This window comes from Dasypus novemcinctus, chromosome 27, assembly GCF_030445035.2.
Source record: "Dasypus novemcinctus isolate mDasNov1 chromosome 27, mDasNov1.1.hap2, whole genome shotgun sequence".
Lineage (NCBI taxonomy): Eukaryota > Metazoa > Chordata > Mammalia > Cingulata > Dasypodidae > Dasypus > Dasypus novemcinctus.
Genome location: NC_080699.1, coordinates 34,101,732 through 34,119,167, shown reverse-complemented (window position 1 = coordinate 34,119,167; position 17,436 = coordinate 34,101,732). Strand labels below are relative to the sequence as shown.

Genomic DNA, 17,436 nt, shown 5'->3' with positions numbered 1-17,436 from the left:
GTGTCTCTTATTGTCTTTCCTCTGTATCTCTTTCTGTGGCGTCATCTTGCTTTACCAGCTCTCTGCATGGGCCAGCACTCCGTGTGGGCCAGCACCCCGTGTGGGCCAGCTCTCTGCTCAGGCCAGCTCACCATGCAGGCTAGCTTGCCTTTTATCAGGAGGCCCTGAGAATTGAATCCTGAACCTCCTAAGTGCTAGATGGGAACCCAGTCTCTTGAGCCACATCCATTCTCCTGTTTCCCCATTTTGTGAGGTTACACAACTGTGCCAAGAACACACCATTAGTTAACATACATTTCACAGACAGCCGTTGTGAGAAGGTTTGGACATATTAATAGGGAGTCAGGGTAGTGCTAGGTAGTTTCTTCTTATCACAGACAAGAGGGGACTGCTAACCTGTCAAGCTGGTGCCAGAACCCCAGAATGCTGGCTGTTAAGGCATTACCTTCATCTTTGTTCTAACTTGTTCTAAAAATTCAACTGGAGGCTAGGGAATGAACAGGGTGACTTCTGGAAAAAGGACCCCAGGTTCTATGTGATTCCATAATATGAAAGAGAATCCTAAGCAAGATGAGGACAGGTAGGGAAATCACAGAATTCCAGCTGTTTTCCAATCTCCTGCCTTTGGGGAGAAAAGGACTTTTCTATTTCTTCAGCAATTCTTGAGAGTCTATTTCCCAGCTTTTAAAAAGCTCTTCTCCCTCCCTTTTCAGAACTTACTGGCGGTCTGTCCCTAGCATGGACCCTCCTTTTTGGGAACAAGGAAACAGGGCAGGTTGGGACATGAGGTTCAGATTAGTCTGTATTCCATCCCAGTCCCCTCGCTGAGCCCAAGTCTTTGACTCCGCCTGGTAGAGGGGCTTGACGCAGCTGAGCACAGGACTGCCTGGCTGCCAGATTCGAACCTGCACTGGCGATTATCTTCTAAGCAGATACCCCCTTCCACACTGGAGATGTAGGGCTTTGAAACTAGAAAATGCTAGGTCTGAGAGAGAGGAAAGAACGAGTCCAGCAATACACAGAGCTCTGTGTATTCACGGGGAAGTTGGCAGAGTTGTGTTGGGGCATAGAAACTCCTAGTGGTACAAAGGGACGTGCCCAGAGTGGAGAAATCATGCTAATTGTCTGCACCAGAGCTGGAGAACGCCACCCAAAATGAAGAGAGAAAGGGGAGCCCTGTCCAGAGTCTCCAGTGCCCTGCGCTTCACTCCTTTTGTCTACCTTCTTCTGATCCAGACAGGTAGGAGACCAGAAGGGTAAGAGAGGGTCTGGAGAGGGGACCCTGGGCTTTCAAAGGAGAGGGGGGGGGAGAGTTGAGGGCCTGTTGCCTTTGGGGCGGGAGGAGGGGAGAGAGCTCAGCCGCCGTGGGAAGATCGCAGTGCATTCAGGCATCAGTGTTGAATGTATTTCTTCATTCCGTGTGCCTCCCGCCCGGCTCCTGCCCCCTCCCCCAAAAGGCTGCATGACTTTGGAGCTCCCTCAGCATTCAGTACATTGGATGGATGGCACGGAGCCATTTCGTATGGAATGACTTGGTGGCGTGGGCCAGACAGGCATTCTTTCCAAGGGATTATGGTGGGGCTTGAGGGAGGTGGGGGGAATCTTGGTTTTGTGCCTCCCCAACCCCCCCACTCTGGCTTCTCTGAGTGGCAAACGGCAAGAGAGAGGAAAGAAGCTTTGGAGTTAATGAACCTCCTGGCTCTTGGAGAATAACGACCATCTAGCCATAACTTACTTCCGTCATAGACACCTACTTCCTGTACTGCCCCCTACCTTGGAGATTTGATCCTTTTTTAGGATCATAGAGACCTAGGAATTCACAACTGAGAGGGACAAACAGAGAGATCATTTCAATAAAATGCTATGATGCGGGAACTACTATGAAACAGATATGCCCAGGGTGAACCCAGATCAGAGAAGTGTGCCTACCCCAGCCTGGAAGCTGGTGCTGATGGTGCAGGGTGGGGGGATATAGGGGGAGTTTCCTGGTAGATGTAATATCTGAACTAAATTTTAGAGGATGAGGAAAAGTGGGTGGGTGAAGGCATAATAGGGAAAATGGGCGGAGGTCAACAGCTTGAAATGGCATGGGAGCGGAGCACAGCAGTGCACCATTGCTGGACAGAAAAGTGTGAGTTGAATTAGGCAAGAGCCTTGTAAACCATACCAAGGAGTCTGGATTATAATCTGTAAGCAATGGCTGGAGAGAGATGTGTTGAATGATTCTAATTTGGGGGAAGGCAGGGTCAGGCAGACATTCGGATAGTTCACTCAGTCTGTAGTGAGGCCTTGGAGGGGGTGAAAGGCAAATAAGATAAGAAAGGAGGTGAACGCTGTAGTCCAGAAGAGAAAGAGTATGAGCTCAAATTATAATAAAGAGAGAGGGAATAAGCATGTCAACATAATATTTTGGTGGTAAAGTTGGAACTTAGTGACTGTTGGGAAGTAGGAGGCTCCAAAAAGGGAGGTGGAGCTTCTCAAAAAATGATATAAGGTTGGGGGATATAATGATTAGTATTACACATGTTGCCATGTTAAATAACCTGAAGTTGGAGGCAGAGAGAGGTACCTGGAAGCTGTCAGCCCATAGGTAGGAATGGATATGAGAAAAAATGTGAGCTGAAAATTGAACATGGGTAACCCCCAAGATTTGTAGAGCAAAGCAGAGGAAGAAAAGCACACAAAGGAGACCAAGAAGGAAGAGTCAGAGAGGCAGGGAAAATGGGAAGACTGTGATATCTGGAAAGCTAAAGGAATTGAGAGTTTTCAGGGTCAACACCACCAAATATATCCAGCACCTTAGGACCGAAAAGAGTCCACTGGGTTTGACAATGAAGAGGCTACTGACAGCTCTAGCGAGACCAGTCTGGAAATTACAAGAAGAAATAATGAGAGTGGGAGGTGTGGATTCAATGAATTGGGAATAGACAGTGCATGATGAAATCTACAAATCAGGGATGTCCCTAAACTCTTAAAGGTTTCTGAATAGTAAGGACAAAAAGTGTAGAAAGATCATGTCAGACAGTGTGATTGGATAAAACAAAAGGTGACAAAGGATCTTCTGCATGGGAGAAAAAGTAATTTAATAAATATAACCCAAAAAACCCTAAATATAATAAGTACTTAGTTTTAACCAAAGATAGGTGATATAAGATCAGGCCATTGTGTTGCTATGGACAAAAGAATCAGAAAGAATTAAGACACCCCAAGGAATTCCTGCCATCCTCCATATATTATTTAGGAAAATGTCAGCTTCTTTAACAAATAAATTTCAAATTTTAAGCTCCTGGGACTATGTAATAGTCCAATGCAGTTCCAGACAAGGCTCGTTCTATGAAGTTTTTCAGGGACAAAGTTGATGGAGGCCCTATCAACTTCAGCATATGCTTCCAATGGTCAGCCTGAAGTTTACCTCCATTTCTGCCAGGTAGAGAATTTTTAAAATATTTTTTTCAAAAAGCATAGAGAAGCATGCGTGGGAGACCAGGCCTAGAAGTGGTTCATGTCACTTTCACTGGTTCTTTGGGCTAAAACTCAGTCTCATGGCCATACCCAACAGCAAAGGAAGCTGACAAATACAGTTTTTAAGATTGGCACTGAAACAAGGGCTGGACCGTGTGGCTTCCAAAGATTTACCTTCTCCTTGAGGTTCTGGCACCAACCACCAAGGAAGTCTCAGGCAAGTAACACTCAGTCTCTAATACCCTGTCTCTGGTATGGACATATGAGGCTTCCCTAGATTTATCCCAGCCCCATTCGTGGAACAGTCAAACAATTGTTTTCTAGAATCTAAGACATTAATTCAGAGATAACATGGAGTGCCATAAATCTAGAGGATCTGATTTGCATCCTCTAGGGACCCAATAGGAAGAATCCCTCTTACCTGGGTTCCACTCCTTTTAGCTCCAAGTCCATCTCCACAACGTAGATGTCACCTTTTTAAAATTATTATTGTTGTTGTTGTTGTCATTGAAAATTACATATAGAAAACACATTTAGCATAAGGATACAGTTTGACGAATCATTAAAAAGTGAACAAGCACATGTAACTAGTCCTCAGATGAGGAAATAGAACATGTCAGCCACTCAAAAGCACCCCCACACTACTTCAGTTAGCACCGTTCCTCCCATGGAGGTTTACACTGGTATCCTAACTTCTAACATAAACTAATTTAGCCTGTCTTGGGACTTCACAAATGGAAGCATACATATATGTTCTTTTGCATCTGGCTTCATTCACTGAACACCAAGTTTGTTAGATTTATTTATAATATGTTGTTGGTATAATTGTGACTTGTTTGGTCTCACTGCTGTAGATAGTAGTCCATTGTATTAATATACTACAATTTATTTATCTGCTTAACTTTAATAGATACACTGGTTGTTTCCAGTATGAATCTTTGTGAATAGAGTTGCTATAAATATTCTAATACATGTTTTTTGGTGAACATATATACGCATTCCTTTGGGTCTATACCTAGGAGTGGAAGTCCTGAGGTATAGGGTATGGGTGTGTTTAGCTTTAGTAGATATGACCAAACAGTTTTCAGAAGTGATTGTATGGGGAGCAGATGTGGCTCAAGCATTTGAGCACCTGCTTCCCCACATGGGAGGTCCTGGGTTGGTTTGCTTCCTAAAAACAAAAACACAAACAGCAAGCAAACAGACGAGGAAGGCTACTCAGAGGAGCCAATGTGGCTCAGTGGTTGAGCACCGGCTTCCCACATGCAAGGTCCAGGGGGTTCACTCCCCAGCCCCAGTACCTCAAAAAAAAAAAACAAAAAAGTGGTTGTATCAATTTATACTCCCACCAGCAGTGTATGAAAGTTCCAGATGTTCCACATCTTTGCCAACATGTGTACTTTCTCTTTTCCATTTTAGCAATTCTAGTGGATGTGAGGTTAATAGATAATGAATAGCTTTGAGCTTTTTTCATATATGCATTGGCCATGTAAATATCCTGTTTTGCAATATGCCTGCTTTTAGTCTTTTATTTATTTTTCCAAGAATTTTTTTCATTATTGATCTGTAGGAGTTTTAAAACTATATTTAGGATGAGTCCTTTGAGGGATATATGTATTGCCAGCACCTCTTCCTACTCTGTGGTTTGCCTTTTCACTCTTTGTGTTGTCTTTTGATAAACAGAAGCTCTTAATTTTGATATGTCCAATTTGTCTTCTCCTTCTTTAGTGGTTACCACTTTTGTCTCCTATCTAAGAAATCTTTGTCTGCCTTCAAGTCATGAATCTATCCTCAAGGGGAAAAAAAAGAGAAATTCAAAAAAAGAGAGAGAATAAAAAAATGAAATGAAGCTAACCTCCCATATATCTTCTTAAAATTGTATTGTTTCACCTTTCACATTAATATCTACAATCCCTCTAGCATGAATATTTGTGTAAGATGTGAGGAAAGGGTCAAGATTCATTTTTCTCCTACATGGTTATCTATGTACTACTTTTTGATTAAAGCACTACTTTTTGATTAAAACAAAATATCTTCCCCACTATACTGCAGTGTCACCATTGTATAAATTGATTGATCATGTGTAAATCTTTGTGGGGGACTCTCTTCTGTTCCACTGATCTATTTTTCTATCCTTGTGCCAATATCATCAGTCTGAATTCCTATAGCTTTATTTATAAGTCTTGCTATCTGGTAGTGTAATCCTACAACATTGATCCTCTTCCTTAAGATTGCCTCGGCTATGTTTAGCTTTTTTTTTTTTTTAGGTTTATTTATTTACTTATTTCTCTCCCTTCCCGCCCCAGTTGTCTATTCTCTGTGTCTATTTGCTGCGTCTTCTTCTTTTGTCCGCTTCTGTTGTCAGCGACATGGGAATCTGTGTTTCTTTTTGTTGCGTCATCTTGTTATGTCAGCTCTCTGTGTGTGTGGCACCATTCCTGGGCAGGCTGAACTTTCACACTGGGCAGCTCTCCTTACAGGGCACACTCCTTGGGCGTGGGGCTCCCCTACGCGGGGGGACACCCCTGCATGGCAGGGCACTCCTTGCATGCATCAGCACTGCACACGGGCCAGCTCCACACGTTTCAAGGAGGCCCAGGGTTTGAACCACGGACCTCCCATGTATTAGCTGGATGCCCTAACCACTGGGCCAAGTCTGCTTCCCTATATTTGGCTTTTTGATTTGCCAAATAAATTTTAGAATCAGCTTGTCATTTTACACACACACACACACACACACACATACACACAGAGTAAACCTCCTGGAATTTTGATTGGTATTGTATTAAATTTATAAATCAGTTTTGGAAAAATGACAGCCTAACAATTGACAGCCTTCCAATCTACAAACATGGTACATCTCTATATGCCTTCTTAATCCTGGCTAATGAGGTCTACATTACTGCGCATCCATACTCTAAAGTGTTACCAAGTCCCCTATCTCCCTGGATCCCAGGGGCCCTCTTCGTGGTTGGTTTCCTGGTTTTCTTCCACTTCCTGAATGACTGACACTTCAAATGAGTTCATGCTTCTGAGTAAGACTCCACCCCTACCCACAGGCTGTGGAATTACCTCTGTTGGCCTCCACAGGATAGCAACACAAGAATACAACACAACCACCCCATCATCGTTCATACAATAAATGATGCCCCTATGTAATAGGGACAGAGAAGGGGGCTGGTTGTCACAGAGCATCATCCATTAGGAAGGATATTAAAAACTAGAAGGAAAAACTTTTTGCCTTCTACAAAACCATGCTGTGTGCAGTCCTTAGATTACTGTAAGCTCCTCTGGTCACTACACCTAAAGGAAATAATGTATTGAAGGAAGGAAGGGAGGGAGGGAAGGTAGAAGGAAGGAAGGGAAGGAAAGAAAGGGAATAATATAATTGGAGAAAGCCCAGAGAAGGACATCTACAATAATCAAGGAGATGGAGCGACTTCTTTATGAAGACAGACCCAAACAAAACAAAACACCCATGAGCTAAAAAGGATTACAACTGCAGTCCTTGACGTTATAAGGCTTATAGAGACCAAATCCTAGCACACAAGTTAGACACCACTCCATTCACACTTTTTAAAGGTAAATTTAAGGCCAATACTGGTAAAAGGAAAATTTGAACAAATGGGGCACAAAAAAATGGGTAACTGAAGATTTTTTACAGGAAGAGACTATAAAGGGAACCCGAGGCTATTTGTGGGTACGTCTTAAACTTCGAATCTTGATATTCTCATGTCAAAGCAGGTTAAAATCCTGCTGGAGAAGGCGACACTGCCGTGACCCAGGGGGGCATTGTTTCTGTTGTTAGATATGTTTTGTTGCAATGTTAATTTCCTCTTATTCAGACTCCAGTGGAAACAAAGACTTTCTATATAATGATGCCTCAGAGACTTGAGGACAATGAGGAGTTAATGGCTTCTCAAGGTTGAATAGTCTCCATCCCTTCTAACCGTAGTTACTAGCCATTTCCTCATTTCTGTGTTCTGCTTTGGCTCCAGTCCCAATTCTCAGTGTTGGAAAGTTGTGTAACCCTGAACTTAACATGGACTCTGATTTTGGCTGGAGTTTGCGGGAGGCAGTGCTTGCCCGGCAAAATGCTCACTTTGTCAGCTCCTGAGAAAGGCTGTTCAATTCACTTATGAGCATGTGTCCCTACGTGTGAACTTTTGAACTGCATTCACAGGTACACATGACGTCCCCAGACGAGGGTGAGGCCCAGGGCAATCCTTATGCTGCAGCTTCTCTGATGTCGTATCTAAAAGAAGTCAAGTTTCAATTGGCAGCAAGAGCAGACTTGAGGCAGAAAGACATCACACAAGGGCCCCTGGGACCCTGTAGATCTTGAATGGGAGAGGAGAGCATGGAAGCAGGGAGGTCCGAGGGAGATCAGAGAAGCCTAAAAGGGGAAGGGGAATCTGTTCCACTTTTCCTCAGGACTGGGACTGTCACTGTCCAGCCTCCTGGAAGAAGGTCGTAGTGAGACCCCTCAAAGTTTGATGCTTGAGACCATCGCACAGATCTGCTAAACCCCAGATGGCTCTGCATATATATAACCCTCCACATATACCACCGCTTCATTCAGGGTCCTGAGGAAGGGACAGAGATGTTCCCCAGCCATTTCATTTTTTAAAATTTATCCCCCACCCCTTGTTTGCACTCGCTATCTGCTCTCTATCTGTTCATTGTGTGCTCTCTGTGTCCGCTCATCGTTTTTTTTCCTAGGAGGCACCAGGATTGGGACCTCCCATGTGGTAGGCATGCACCCAACTGCTTGAGCCACATCCTCTTCGCCACCCAACCCCCCGGCTTTTTGAGCATCACCACTGTGGCCTTTAATGAAGCTCAGTGATTTTTTTTTTCAGGGTCCCTCAAGTTACACATACAAAAGCCTATTTGTCTACCCCGGGCAATTCAAAAGCTTGCTTTCCTAAATCAAGCCAAGCCCGGGACTTGGCAGTTGTTCGGCAGGAAATCCCATCAAAATAATCACAGAAGCTAAGAGTTGGAAGAAATGTTGAAGATTATGTGGTCAAAGAGACTTCAGCCCGATGCACAGAGCGGTAGGGATTCCTAGTGGCTCTCCGGGTTGTGGAGAGGAAGGAGAGCAAGAAGCCAGGACTCGGTCCTCACTGCTTTCCTGCCAAAGCAGTTGACCTGGAACTACATTTCATTTCATTCCATTTTTATGAAAAATTTTGTGGGAAGAGAAACGATTTCATTAAAAGTGTTTCAAAATAGTCGATTTGGTCCATTCTATCTTCCCCAAATTCAGACTCCCCTTAGTACCAAGCATAAGCTAGTCATACAAACGGCAGATTAATCGTTAGAGTAGTCTCTTCCCCTCTTGAGGTTTTCTGATTCTAACACTCCTGGCAGGTGGTGACTCATAGAATGCCAGAACTGGCAAGACCCCTAGAGATCATCTGGCCCTACCACCTTATAAAGAGGTGAAAGAACAGCCAACTTGCCTGTCCTTGATCACTTCCAAAGATGAGGAACTCACTAATTAACAAAGTACTTGTTCCAAAAATGGATTGGATATGCCCGGTAAATAAAACTCGCTTTGACTTCCACAACTAACCTTTTCACTTAACTGTCTCTTGGCTCGGTCTGGGCTCTCTAGACACAAGGAGATGCACACAGACTGAGAAGTTACAGCTCAGCTCCCCCAACTCTAAACTGTAGCAGTAACAGCATGGGAAGTAGGTGTGAGAAAGGAAGAGGGGATTTCAGAGGCACTGACAGTGAGAGAAACCAACTACGGGTGCAGAGGGACCAAAGAGCTGACATGTATGTGTCTATCAGCTAAACCCAGTCCCCTCTCCCAAGCAACATCCTCTCCAGAAGACGTTCCATAGGATGGCTGTAGTTTTCTGCTAGGCCTGGCGACAGCAATGAACTGCATCTGTTCAGGTCTCAGAGCACCTAAAAGGTCTCTGAAATGGGAGATGTGTCTCTGGATGGGACAGCCATTGGACAAGATGGTAAACTCCTAGAGTTATAGAGCTGGCACAAACCCATGAGAGTTAGTCCTACATCCTCATTTTAAATGTAGGAGACCTGGGTGCCATACAGGTAAGTTACTTGTCCCAGGTCAGGCGGCTAACAAGAGGGCCTCCCATGCCCAATCTTGTGTGTTCTCCACCACACAACAATAACTGGTATGTGTCTTAAGTTTTATAATCTTGTGAGCTTGGTAAGGCCACTGCTGCTGTTGTTATTATCAGCCCTATTTTATATACAAGTAGAATGAGGCAGAAAGACAACTTTCCAAAATCCACACAGCCCAGACTCTCAAGACCTTCTGATTCCAAAATCTTCTTTCTACTTATCCCAAATCCCTCCTCCATAGGAGATGCAAATTGGACTGGACTTTGGGTGAATTCCCCAAACCAGGACTGTTCTGCCCTGGGCAGGCCTGGAAAGATGCCACATGCAGCTGGAGTAAGGAGAGGGGAAGCTCTTGCTAGTCCTGGAAAGTGATCAAGTTGTCTCCAGGGCCATACGTTTCCCCTTTATTGGCACTGTCTTGTGACATACGCTCCTTTCTTTGAGAATCTGTGTTCCCATGCTTTCTCCATCCATCCCATCCTGCCAATCCCTGATCAAGAAGATCTGACAAATTTGCCCTGAGTTCTAATGACCTATCAGGCATAGGGACTTTTGTCTCTTGCTCATTGATAAATCACAAGGACACAGAACCATGCCTGGCACATAGTAGGTGCTCAAAAAATTTTCTCTGAATGGAGTGCTTAGAGAGCGGGTTGGCTGGAGACTTCCTCAAGAGGACAGAGCCAAAGGGGCAGATGGAAAAAGGATTGAGGACAGAGGCACAGGAGAGAGGGATGGCAGAGGAAGAGAGAGACACAGAGCGACAGTGGGAGAGCAGATGGCCCCTCAGAGCAAGAAACAAGGACTGACAAGGAGTGAAGGGAGCAGAGGACTCAGATGGGTGAGGTGTGGAGAGAGCAGAGGTTTGGAAGGTGGGGGAGACCTGACGCCACCCTCTCCCGGGGGCCTTTGTCCGCAGACCCCCTGGAGGGGGTGAACGTCACCAGCCCCGTACGCCTGATCCATGGCACGGTGGGGAAGGCGGCTCTGCTCTCCGTGCGGTACAGCAGCACCAGCAGCGACAGGCCAGTGGTGAAGTGGCAGCTGAAGCGGGACAAGCCAGTGACCGTGGTCCAGTCCATTGGCACAGAGGTCATTGGCACCCTGCGGCCCGACTACCGAGATCGCATCCGCCTCTTTGAGAATGGCTCCCTGCTTCTCAGCGACCTGCAGCTGGCGGACGAGGGCACCTACGAGGTTGAGATCTCCATCACCGACGACACCTTCACTGGGGAAAAGACCATCAACCTCACCGTAGATGGTAAGGGCAATCCAGCATGCGGGCCCCTGGGAACTGAGAGAGAGCCCATCAGAAGTTACAAGTTGGCAGGCAGGCACAGGCCATCCGGAAAGAGTGCTCACTGCGTACCAGAAACTATACCAAGTGCTTCATGTATATCGACCTATTTAATGCTTATAACAAGCTAGGGATCAGTGAGATCAGGGGGAAACTGAGGCACAGAGAGGTTGCCCAGGTCACACAGCTAGTTAGTGATAGAGCTGAGATTTCAACCCCAGCCACTTGGACCTAGACTTCGCCCAGCTAAAAATGTCCTGGGCTGTATTCGTTGAAAACATCAAAGCCCAGTGGTCTTGGAAAGGTATCTGGGAAGGAGGGAATGAAAGGTCCGTGAGGGCAGGGACCGTAGCTGCCTTGTTCAGCGTTGTGCCCTGGGTGCCCAGTAGGTGCTAAGTAAATAGGTGATGAAGGAATGAATGAATGATCTCAGCCCCCTAGCCCGTGGCTTTCTGGTCCATGACTCACAGCCACCCTCCCCATCCCTGGGGCCCCAGTGCCCATTTCCAGGCCGCAGGTGGTGGTGGCATCGACCACCGTGCTGGAGCTCAGCGAGGCCTTTACCCTGAACTGCTCGCACGAGAACGGCACCAAGCCCAGCTACACCTGGCTGAAGGACGGCAAGCCCCTCCTCAACGACTCGCGCCTGCTCCTGTCTCCCGACCGGAAGGTGCTCACCATCACCCGCGTGCTCCTGGAGGACGACGACCTGTACAGCTGTGCGGTGGAGAACCCCATCAGCCAGGGCCGCAGCCTGCCCGTCAAGATCACCGTGTACCGTGAGTCTCCCCGCCGGCCCTGCTGGGGGACCCTGGCCCCGGACGGGCGGGAGCTCCCGTGGGACCCGGGGCAGCCGAGAAGAGTGGGAAGTGGGCTGCGCGCAAGCTCTGACGCTGGCCAGCCTTGCCACCGGGGGTTCCTCTTGCCCTCCTCCGGCTCCAGGAAGCTCTCCTGGCACCTGGCGCCCCGCCCCGAGGCCCCTCCCACCTCCCTGCTTCTCTCTCTCCCTAGGAAGAAGCTCCCTCTACATCATCCTATCCACAGGAGGCATCTTCCTCCTTGTGACCTTGGTGACAGTCTGTGCCTGCTGGAAGCCCTCCAAAAAGTCTGGGTAACTCTCCACCTTCCACCCTCTGGGCACCCTAATCCTCCAGTCCACCCCAACCCCAAGCTCTCGTCTTTTCTTAGTCTCTTTTTGTTTTTTTTAAAGATTTATTTATTTATTTATTTCCCCCCCGCCCCCCCGACCCCAGTTGTCTGTTCTCTGTGTCTATTTGCTGCATCTTCTTCTTTGTCCACTTCTGTTGTTGTCAGCAGCACCGGAATCTGTGTTTCTTTTTGTTGCGTCATCTTGCTGTGTCAGCTCTCTGTGTGTGCGGCGCCATTCCTGGGTAGGCTGCACTTTCTTTCACGCTGGGCGGCTCTCCTTATGAGGCGCACTCCTTGCACGTGGGGCTCCCCTATGTGGGGGACACCCCTGCATGGCAGGGCACTCCTTGCACGCATCAGCACTGCGCATGGGCCAGCTCCACACGGGTCAAGGAGGCCTGGGGTTTGAACCGCGGACCTCCCAAGTGGTAGACGGAAGCCCTAACCACTGGGCCAAGTCCGCTTCCCTTTTCTTAGTCTCTTGAAACGCCTTTCCTCCCCGGAGAGCCAGCTCACCTCTGCGTGGCGAACCAGGTCCTCTGCTCTCCACGCTCAGCAGCCCTTGCACTGATAATAATGCTTGCTTTTACTGAGCACCTGCTTTCGGCCAGGCCCGGGGCTGTGGTTTTCCTTCTCACAGCCTTGTGGGAAAGGTAGGATCAGTTTACACGTAATGACACTGAGATTCAGATGGGCTAGATCGACTTGCCCACAGTGACAAGGCCAGTAAGTGGGAGATTCGGGATGCAAAGGTAGGTGCGACTCACTCTGAAGTCCGGGGACCCTCTACTCCCACCCTATCCAGCCCATCTTCCTCTTTCAAGGCCATTAGCTCCCTCCCAGGGATCCTTTAGACCTTCTGCTCACACACAGGAGCTCTGTGCAGCGGGCCGTGTGCTAATTCACAGGAAGAAGAGGAAGCTGGAGAAGCAAAACTCTCTGGAATACATGGACCAGAATGATGACGGCCTGAAACCAGAAGGTGAGCTTCCACCCACCCACTCACCCGGCCCATCTCCACGCGGATCAGTGGGCTGCTGGGAAAAGGCAGAACTGGGCAACAAGGAAGCCAGCTCTGCGGGGTCCCTTTCTTCAGCCACTGCCCGAAGACTGCAGAGCAGGGAGAGGTGCGGCCAAGGTAGGACGGCAGGTGCCAGGTATCTTTTGGTGGAGGCTGGGGAGGGGGGCAGGACCTTGGCCAGTGGGGGAGCGAGGAAGGCAGGTGCTGGCTGGTGGCGAGGGCTCCGGACCTGGGCCAGCCACCCCATTCTTTCTGCGCAGCCGAGACGCTCCCACGAAGTGGAGAGCAGGAGCGGAAGAACCCCATGGCGCTGTACATCCTGAAGGACAAGGTGAGCGGCTTGGGCCCCTGCCTAGACCATGCACCTGGCGCTGCTAGGCCCTCTCAGAACTCAAAAGAGCCTTGGGAAAAATAGTTGCTATCCCCATTTCATTGATTAGAAAAATAAGGCTGAGAGAGGTGATGTGACTTGCCCAGGCTCCAACAAGTAAGCGGCAGGTGGAGGTTTTGGACCCCAGTTCTGGCGAGTTCCCCACTATCCCGTAACTAATTCCCACGTAAGGGGACAAAGCACTCCATTTAATGGACGGCGGCATTTATTGAGCACCTACTGTGTGCCAGGCGTTGCGTATTGCAGGAAAAATTCAAGGCGGAAGGTGGGCTGCCTTCCAGGCGGTGGGAGGGTGGAGGGAACCTCGGCAACGACGCCCCCAGCCCGCATCCCCTAGCCCAGGCGCGCGTACACATGGGGCGGGATGTCCGCTGAACCCCTGCGGGCCCCGCGTGTCCTTGCAGGACTCCCGGGAGCCCGAGGAGAACGCCGCCCCGGAGCCTCGCAGCGCGACAGAGCCCGGCCCGCCCGGCTACTCCGTGGCGCCGGCCGTGCCCGGCCGCTCGCCGGGGCTGCCCATCCGCTCGGCGCGCCGCTACCCGCGCTCGCCCGCGCGCTCCCCCGCCACCGGCCGGACGCACACGTCGCCGCCGCGGGCCCCCGGCTCGCCGGGCCGCTCGCGCAGCGCCTCGCGCACACTGCGGACTGCGGGCGTGCACCTGATCCGCGAGCAGGACGAGGCCGGCCGCGTGGAGATCAGCGCCTGAGCCGCCTCGGGGCCCCCGGGCGCGGGCCGCGGCCGCCGAGGCGCTGCGGGAGGCGCGGAGGGGCAGCGGGGCGCAGCGGGGCGCTCGTCCGGGGGTGGGTCGGGGCTGAGTGGGCGGTGTTCTCTGCGGGTGTGCATGATGCCCTCTTAGGACCAAGGAGATAGTTGCTTTTCCGGCCCGGTGCCCCAAAGGCTCCTTCTGGAAACTAACATCCGTAACCTAATCCCCGTGACTACCCTGTGCCCTTCCCAGGGAGCTCGTGCTTCCCGCCGCCCCCTACCCCTCCCTCCCTCCGAATTTTGGCAAGTCCAGATAGCGGCCACTTGCCCAAGACGCACGAAAGTCCTAAATAAGGGGAAGCTGGACGCCAGATCCTGGGTGGACAGGGCCGTCTTTCTGAGCGTGGGGGGGATCCCTGGAAAGGCAGAGCCTTGGGGCACCCTTCTCTGGGCTCCTGGTCCCTGGGTGCCGACGAGCTGGGAGGGAGTGGCACAAGTGCGCTCCTTTGCCCCCAGATCCCGGCCCTGGTGAGGACAAAGGACTGGAGCCTGCCGTGCTTGGCCTCCTCCCAAGGCCCTCCTCAGCGGCATGCCAGGCATTCTTTCTCCCCTGGGTAGAACACAAGGCCGGGATGGGCCGGCTCCCTGGCAGAAGGGGGATTCCCACCCACTGCCCCGGCCCAGAAAGGAAGGCCGTGGGAGGAACTGTTTTTAACCCCCCTCCAATCTGCCTTCCTTACCAAACAAGCCTTTCAAACAATCATTATCCCTGCAAAGGTTGTTTAACTTCCTCCGGCTGGAAGAGAATAAGCTTCTAATCTCTGGGGAAATGGGTGGGGAGAGGAGAAGGGGAGGGAACGCAGCCCTCCACCTCCTGCCACCCACCTGCCCTGCTTGCAGATGCCCGGGTGCCAGGGGCCAGGACGAGGGCGGCTCTGTAATCACACTAACGTCAGAAGCCAGAGGCACCGGGCTGGGCCCCTGTGGCCAGGTCCGGCTCACGCCACACCCGTTGTACGGTTCCTAGGAGAGGCCGCAAGGGACTGTGTGAGGAGAGGGGACAATTAAAAAGCTGAAAGAGAGGGCGGCCCTGTGTGTGTTCTGTCCTCTCCTCCCGGATGCACCCCTGCTCCCCACCTGCTCCCCCCCCAAGCTCATCCTCCTTCTCACCCAGCCCCTCCCAGGCCTTTCTAACCCCCACATCCACACCTGGGCAAGTTTTGTGCCAGACTCCAGGGCAGCAGCATTTCCCCTTTGCGCGCCCTTTCCCTTCCCCAGCCATGCTGCCTAACCTTGGCATACGTCCCCAGGCTCCTGGGGGTGTGGAAGGGGGGACTTTGCAGCCAGCCCTAGTTAGCCAGAACAGATTCCCAGATGTCTCATCCATAGTGCAAGCAGGGGAAAGTGGCTCAGGCAGGTGGGAGATGCAGGATTTGGGGAAGGGGTACCTGCTGGACAGTCTTGAGATGCAGAGGTGAAGGTGAGGGTGAGAAGAGAGCCTGCTGGACCCCCAGCCCTGCTGCTGAAACTCTGAAGTACCAGCTTTCCAGGCTCGAGCCAAATCTGCCTTAAATTGGGGGGGCAAGTAAGGAAGTGTGGTTTTTGGGTTTTGTTTTGGTTTGTTTTATTTTGTTTTGATCCTCATCTTTGTATTGCCAGCATCTAGCAGAGTGCCTAGCACATACTGGATGCTCAATAAACTTTTGGTGAAACGAAATGACAACTTTATTCCACTGGAGTAAGAAGAAAAAAAACAGTTAAGAAATACCTATCATTTGTCTTTTCTCTTTTCATCTTCTTTCACTATCCTTCACCCTCTTTCAAAACCCCAAATTGTCTGCTCTAAAATCATCATTCATCCATCCATTCATTCATCAACTAACATTTGTTCATCTACTATGGGCCAGGCCAGGCTCTGGGCTAAACATGCCATTTGTGCCATGACTCCTACACAAGAGGTATTCTTGGGAGAAGACCGAGGAGTGTGCTTTGAAAGCTTCTAGAAGCATCTAACCCAGAGGAGAGGTTGTCAGCAAAGGTATCCTGGAGGAGAACATGCCTGAGCTTAGTCTTGGAAGGGTTAGTTACTTAATCAGGTGGGGGAGTGGGGGGAGGAGGGGAAGAGGAGATGTATTCCAGGCAGAGAGAGCAGCAGGTATAAAATCTGGGAAGGGAAAGTCACAATGGGGAATTCAGGGCACCGAGCACATGGCAGTGGGTGATATTATTTCAGGAGAGCATGTAGAGCGAAAAATGAAGGCTGCAGGTAGGTCCCTGAGGAAATCGATATGTACAGGTAGGTTAAAAGGACTCCACCAAGGAGGCTAAAAAGGCATAGCCACTAAGAGAGGAAGAACCCTAGGAGATAAAGGTATCACGGAATCGAAGGAAAAAGAGAGTTTCAAGAAAGACGGAGGGGGCGGAGCAGACTTGGCCCAGTGGTTAGGGCGTCCGCTTACCACACAGGAGGTCCACAGTTCAAACCCCGGGCCTCCTTGACCCGTGTGGAGCTGGCCCACACACAGTGCTAATGCGCGCAAGGAGTGATCTGCCACGCAGCGGTGTCCCCCCATGCGCAAGGAGTGCGGCCCATAAGGAGAGCCACCCAGCATGAAAGAAAGTGCAGCCTGCCCAGGAATGGTGCTGCACACACGGGAGAGCTCACACAGCAAGATGACGCAACAAAAGGAAACACAGATTCCCGGTGCCGCTGATTAAGGATGGAAGTGGTCACAGAAGAACACACAGCGAATGGGCACAGAGAGCAGACATCTGGGGGGGGGGCAGAGAAATAAAATAAAATTAATTAATTAACTAATTTAAAAATAAAAATAAAAAAAAGAAAGATGGAGCATCTAGGACTGCAGACCCGGGGTTGGGGGGGGTCATATATGAAAAGTGAGCATTAAAGTTAGCAATGGAGAAATTCTTGGTCAACTTGGTGTAAGTAGTTTCAGTGAATGTAGTGGGAAATTGTAATGGATGAAAAGTGATTGGTATGTGGGACTTCTACTAGATACTTGAGAATTCCTTCTGCTTCAAGACAAGTAGATCCTGCTTAAAGTATACATGTTTTGCATTGCTAATCTTCAGGAGATGGGAGAAATTTCCAAGTTGTCAGAAACAAAACAAAAGAGAATGATGCATCCAGAGACTTTAGCACTCATAAGATGTGGGATTGCAAATGTTTATATTGCACTGTAATGGGACACTAGACTTGGGCCAGTGGCAAGGTAGGGGGAGCTGAACCTGAGATCCATGGGTTACAGCTGATATTTTATTTTTTATTTTTTATTTTT

At 49.5% G+C, this 17,436-nt stretch overlaps 1 protein-coding gene across 2 annotated transcripts; it reads left to right on the top strand.

Moving 5' to 3' along the window:
- Positions 1 to 1,049: 1,049 nt before the first annotated feature.
- Positions 1,050 to 14,214, top strand: HEPACAM (hepatic and glial cell adhesion molecule). Of its 2 annotated transcripts, none has more exons than XM_004469264.5 (7): positions 1,050 to 1,240; positions 10,493 to 10,834; positions 11,368 to 11,649; positions 11,882 to 11,981; positions 12,928 to 13,001; positions 13,301 to 13,371; positions 13,836 to 14,214. In XM_004469264.5, the coding sequence occupies exons 1-7, from the start codon at positions 1,156 to 1,158 to the stop codon at positions 14,136 to 14,138; spliced, it is 1,257 nt and encodes a 418-aa protein (XP_004469321.2). In that variant the 5' UTR covers positions 1,050 to 1,155; the 3' UTR covers positions 14,139 to 14,214. The 2 variants fall into 2 exon arrangements, with proteins under 2 accessions (XP_004469321.2, XP_058145025.1); XM_058289042.2 differs by having other exon boundaries at positions 12,928 to 13,157.
- The last annotated feature ends 3,222 nt before the right edge of the window (positions 14,215 to 17,436 follow it).

Coding starts and splice junctions, on each gene's coding strand:
- HEPACAM (XM_058289042.2), top strand. CDS start 1,156: ATGAAGAGAGAAAGGGGAGCCCTGTCCAGAGTCTCCAGTGCCCTGCGC. Junction 1,241..10,492: donor CCTTCTTCTGATCCAGACAG/GTAGGAGACCAG, acceptor CTTTGTCCGCAG/ACCCCCTGGAGGGGGTGAAC. Junction 13,372..13,835: donor TGTACATCCTGAAGGACAAG/GTGAGCGGCTTG, acceptor GTGTCCTTGCAG/GACTCCCGGGAGCCCGAGGA.